This window comes from Panthera uncia, unplaced genomic scaffold (genome assembly GCF_023721935.1).
Source record: "Panthera uncia isolate 11264 unplaced genomic scaffold, Puncia_PCG_1.0 HiC_scaffold_410, whole genome shotgun sequence".
NCBI lineage: Eukaryota > Metazoa > Chordata > Mammalia > Carnivora > Felidae > Panthera > Panthera uncia.
Window position 1 is genome coordinate 32,083 of NW_026059551.1, and position 6,000 is coordinate 38,082.

Genomic DNA, 6,000 nt, shown 5'->3' on the forward strand with positions numbered 1-6,000 from the left:
GTGGCAGTGCAAAGAAAGAGCATAGTTTGTGTATGTTCAAGTCGACCCCCTTTGCAATGCTTTCGGGAGAATCATTGAAAAAGTCGTTGTTCTCGTAGAACAAGCACGGTTGAGTGGTTCGTGCACACTCTGTGAAAGATTGCTTTTGTGCTCCGTGGTTGGTCATTGTCAAGAAAACCAGATCTGTCCGGTGACAGTGGGGTGGGCTGGAGTGGCTTGATAGCAAATACACAGACACGAGAAACAGATTTGAGTTTTGAACAGAAAATTGCTGAACATACTCTCTCTGGTGAAGAATTTTATAGCGTTGACGAAATGGGACTATTTAGGAAGGATTTGCTTGATTCTTTTCTTTAAGTTTGTTTACTTATTTTGAGAGAGAGAGAGAGAGAGAGAGAGGGAGAGATTTCCAAGCAGGCTCCGCAACCAGCAGCGATGAACCCGATGCGGGGCTCAAACTCACGAACCGTGAGATCATGACCTGAGCCGAAACCAAGAGTCGGAGCTCAACCGACTGAGCCACCCGGGCGCCCCTGGGATTTGCTTGATTCTGAGTTAGCATGTACAAGTGAATCCAAATAGCAGTTGTCTTAAGCAGAATTAGAAAATTATTATTCTCACACGAATTTATATAGAACAAAAGCTTTCCTGCACAATTGTCTTATAAAACTCCAAAGCATTATCTACTTATCTACTGTAACACTTGATTGTTCAAATTGTGGGGCTGGAAGAAAGCAGAGGTATTTTATTGTTCGGTAGCCTTGGAAGAATTAGTGGTAATTAATAATACCACCGCGTTTCTTACTGCCAGCATTAACCTCGTGTAGGCAACCCTCAGACTGGGAAGTAATTTAGAACATGAAATTGCTTTAGAAAAATTTTCCTGAGTAGGTTAATCTCTCTATATCAGGTTTCTCAGTCTTGGCACTCTTGACATTTTTGCCTCAGTACATCTTTGCCGTCGAGAACTTTCCCGTGCATTGCTGGGATGTTTAGCCGCATCCCACTAGATGAAGGTAGCACACACACACACCCTTGCAACGATGAAAAATGGCTCCTAACATTGCCAAACATGGGGGCAGAGAAACAAAATCCCCTTGGCCTTCCAGCCCCTTCTGAGAACCGCTGGTCTTTACATTGCTTTTAACCATATGACTTAAATAATAAGATTTTTATTTAAAAAAATTTTTTTAATATTTATTTCTGAGAGAGAGAGAGACAGAGTGCGAGTGGGGGAGGGCAGAGAGAGAGGGAGACACAGAATCCGAAGACACACAATCTCCAGGCTCTGAGCCGTCAGCACAGAGCCCGACGTGGGGCTCGAACTCGGGAACTGCGAGATCATGCCCTGAGCTGAAGTCGGACGCTTAACCCACTGAGCCACCCACACTCCCCAACAATAAGATTTTTAAAATGCTCTTTGTTCTTGGAATTACTCAGATAATCATTCCTGTAAGGATAGGTTTATATAATTGTGGCCTGGGCTTTGCTGAGAGGTTTTCCCTCCTTGCCATGTTGAAAACCAATGCTCGTCACATCCAGTCGGTAAACTTAATGGAAAGAAGACAGAGGAGGATATCGAATCTGCTGAGAAGGTGGACATGGCAGGTATTGTTAGTGATGCAGAAATAATAGGGAGTGTTCTGAATGGTAAGAAGTCAAAGTATGTTGATGAAAAGTCATAAAGAAGACGATTTTAGTGAAGCCTTCTTCAGCTTTTGAAGGAATTAATTAGAAAGCCAAGCATATTATCTTGCCGAGGAAAGCCTGCATTTTCACGTCCTGCTATTCAACTTTAAGAGCTAGAGACAAATGACAAGTAAACGAGTTGTTATCTGTAGTTTCTTAAAAAAAAGCGATTTCCGGGATATGTCATGGGCACAATGCGGCTTCAGCTTTCTTCCTGTCCCTTTTACATCTGTGGCTCTATAAAAATGATAATCGATGGTCATTTACGGCACTGCATGAGAAAGAAATGTCCACAAAAATGAGATTCTGTGTTCATTCAGGTGGCATACGTTGCAATTCTCAAGTGCCACGTTCTGTGCAGGGATTACGGAAAATAATAAAACATGCTGCTTGGATGTTTCATTAAAATAATTCTGTCTGAATGGAAATTTTCCGGTCAGGGGATACCAGTCTATTTCCCACTTTTCCAATTGATTCTATCATTTTAAACGTCTGCCTGCAAAAGCTGTTTAAAAGGGTGTGGGAGTGTGTGCATGCTGTATGTCATGTATATAATTTAATTCTTTTTAAGGCTATTTCTGAAATTAGTAGACAGCTATATTCATTTTCTTTTATGCTTGTAAAAATCTTATTTAAATGATTCTCTTTATTAAATATCCATGAGAGTTGAATAAAACATGGTCATATATTATTCATTTTTGGTTATACCATGGCTCTAATATCATTAAGAGGAATTGATGTCACCCTTGAGGCCAGAACTTTTGCTAATTGTTATAGGATCTAAAACCATTTGGTTGACGTGAGCATTCAAAAAGCAGGATCTTTATTAATATGGTATAGTCTTCAAACTATTTTCTCGTTCATACCGATCAACTGAGATTATAGGCATGGTAGTGAACACGTGAAATCTTCAGGATACCGGGTAGGGCAGAGTTAGAAAAACAAATGATTTGGGAGGCCCGGCTGGTTCAGCTGGTGGAGCGCGCGACTCTTGACCGCGGGATTCGATCCCCATGCTGGGTACAGAGCGTACTTAAAAAGAAAACCTTAACAAAGAAAAAAAACAATAACAATTCCACACGTAGGAAGTTCGAGGTAAATAGCAAACGTGAGGGGCAGAGGAAGGGAGAGAGAATCTTCAGCAGGCTTCATGCTCAGTACAGAGCCCTACTCGACGACCCTGGGATCATGACCTGAGCTGAAATCAAGAGTCAGTCGCTCAACCGAAAAATTAGCATCGCGTACCTAAGGAAAAGCAAGCCTGCTTAGTCTACGATAATGAAAGGTGGTACTGTGGTAATCAATTTTTAGTGTTACCTGGGGCTCCCTATTAAGTAGTTTGCGTATTCTCTATGAAGACTAACTGACCTGGGGCGCCTGGGGGGGCTCAGTCGGTTGAGCGTCCCACTTCGGCTCAGGTCGTGATCTCACGGTTTGTGAGTTTGAGCCCCTCGTCGGGCTCTGTGCTGACAGCTTAGAGCCTGGAGCCTGCTTCGAAGCCTGTCTCCCTCTTTCTCTGCTCCTCCCCCACTCATGCTCTGCCTCAGAAATAAATAAACATTAAAAAAAAACAACAACAACTAACTGACCTGTTGAATGCCAGGTCCCCCAGTACTTTTTATGGATCCTGAAAAATTATTAACATAATACGCACATGGGCATAGCTTGCATTTATTATTCCCACTTTTTATTTCTTGGAAAAGATGGAAATGCCACTAGGCTGTAGCTGTTTCACTAAATAATCCCCAAATGATGAATGAGAGATACTGCTAGAAAAAGAAATTAATTCACATATAAAATTTTTGTGCAGTTGGGGGTTGATTGGAATTATAACTCATGGGGGGGCTCCCGAGTGGCTCAGTCGGTTAAGTGCCAACTTGGGCTCGGGTCATGATCTCGCGGTTCTTGAGTTTGAGCCCCGCGTCGGGCTCTGTGCTGACAGCTCAGAGCCTGGAGCCTGCTTTGGATTCTGTGTCTTCCTTTTTCTCTGCCCCCCCCCCCCCGCTCACGCTCTGTCTCTCTCTCTCTCTCTCTCAAAAATAAACATTAAAAAAATTTAAAAAAAAGAATCACAACTAATGATAGAAGAGGAAGCAGTGTATTAATACATCAGTTAATCTTTGACTTTTATTAACAAAGTCTGCAGAATTTAGAATCATACTAGACGTAGATTCAAATCCTGACCCAACTACTTTCATAATTTTGTGACCTTAGGTAATTTATTTAAACTTTTCTGTAGCCCATTTTTCCCTACCGCTAATACAAAGGAAATAATAGTAGTACCTCTTGCTTTGGATGGTTTTTTTTTTTTTAATTTTTTTTAACGTTTATTGATTTTTGAGACAGAGAGAGACAGAGCATGAACGGGGGGAGGGGCAGAGAGAGGGAGACACAGAATCCGAAACAGGCTCCAGGCTCCAAGCTGTCAGCACAGGGCCTGACGCGGGGCTCGATCTCACGGACCGCGAGATCACGACCTGAGCCGAAGTCGGACGCTTAACCGACTGAGCCCCCCAGGTGCCCCAACTTTGGATTGTTTTAAGGATTATACGAAGTCATGTGTGTAAATTTCTTGACAAGTACATGACGCATAGTGACTATTCAATAAATGATAGCTGTTATTTTTCTCTTCCCAAAATTAGGTATTCCAAAGTAATTTTAACTGTGAATAACACAATTTGATGTTGCTGCTACCACAACAGCACAATACCAAAAGCAATTATTCCGGCACTAAAAACACAAAAACCCTCCGTGAGTATAGTCTTGAACCAGCCTTTAGGTTGATTTCTCACTTCCAGTTTATCTTTTCCGCCCTCGAAAACGTTTTCCAAATACCTGTCATTTTCGTAGCAGCCTCAAATGCGACGAAACAAAATGCAGTCTATTCCGGAGTCAAGCGATTGGCCCTCGTGACTGATTGTCTCCCTAAATGAGGTCTTTATCGTGCGTTCTTTATCACCTTTTAATTGGCCTCTCTTTCCGATTTATAAAAATCTTCAGATCTCTGGTGGAGGACGAAGACCAGCACATGAAATTGTCCCTCGGAAGCAGCGACATGGGTCTCTCGTCGCATCTGCAGTGTTCCAAGTCAGGAACCACACGCATCTTTACCAGCAACACCCACAGTTCCGTGGTGTTACAGGTAATCCGAGCGGTCTCTTCGGTGATGTTCAAGTGGCCCCAGAAACCACACAGGATGCTTGTGACGTGTGACGTGATGGTGGGGGCCGAGGGGCGTGCATGTGCGTGGGCAGAGTGCCTGTGGGAACTCTCTGTACTTTCCGTTCTCTTTTGCCGCGGACCTAAAACTGCTCTTAAACAATTAAGTTTCGTGATCGCACACAGAGCAAACAGACCTCAGAGAAGAAGCCTTGGGTGGAAAACTGCATACCTTCCTGATGTTCAAAACAAAAAAGCCCCAGAGTTCGTTATTTGTTTTGTTTGTATGAAGAAGGTCGTGCTCTCGGCCACTTTCCCAAAGAATGTTAGGTCTGGGAACATTGACTTTCCAGTTTGTTTCAGCCAATATAAATATCACAGTGCCCTGCGCCAAATTTTCTGGTTCCTCACTCATGACCTGTTTTAACTGTCACCTTGTTATCATAGTTCTGAAGATCATATTTATTGGTGTCTCAGCTCATTGACAGTAGTAGTAGGTGTGGGAGTATAGATAAGGACAGCTGGACGTAAACACACTGATAGATGTAAGTGGTAACAAGTGCCAAAGGACAGGACGGAAATACAATAGAAAGCCAAGAGAAAAAAAAAAAAAAACAGATAAAAAAGACGGGGGGGGGGGGGGGCGCCTGGGTGGCTTAGTCGCTTAAGTGTCTGACTTTGGCTCAGGTCATGATCTCACCGTTCCCTAGTTCGAGCCCCGCATGGGGCTCTGTGTTGACAGCTCTGAGCCTGGAGCCTGCTTCGGATTCTGTGTCTCCCTCTCTGTCTCTGCCCCTCCCCCGCTCATGCTCTGTCTCTCCCCAAAATAAGTAAACATTAAAAGAAAATTAAAAAAGAAAGAAAGAAACGGCAATGTAGAGCTAATTAGCATAAGGATAAGCGGTCCCAGGACTTTTGGCCATTGTGGACACTCCTTGACCTCTGAGGGCATTGCTGAATTAGAATAACAATATAATACTGGATGTCCATCAGTGTCTTCTAGATATAATCAAATTATATCAGTGTTCCCTCTAGGGAGATGGGGAAAAAAGCAGTCTTTCTACCTGTTTTTTCCGAAGACATCTCCCCAGGTGAATTTCTTTTTTTTTTTTTATTTTTTTTAACGTTTATTTATTTTTGAGACAAAGAGAG

At 42.8% G+C, this 6,000-nt stretch overlaps 1 protein-coding gene across 1 annotated transcript in view; it reads left to right on the forward strand.

The window, feature by feature from the left end:
* LOC125918056 (uncharacterized) overlaps positions 1 to 5,457 on the forward strand; it is a 28,176-nt gene extending 22,719 nt beyond the window's left edge. The window contains exon 2 of the mRNA XM_049624110.1: positions 4,690 to 5,457. Within this exon, the coding sequence (XP_049480067.1) occupies positions 4,690 to 5,275 (586 nt within the window). The 3' untranslated portion in view covers positions 5,276 to 5,457. The remainder of the gene's footprint in view (positions 1 to 4,689) is intronic.
* Positions 5,458 to 6,000: the final 543 nt, after the last annotated feature.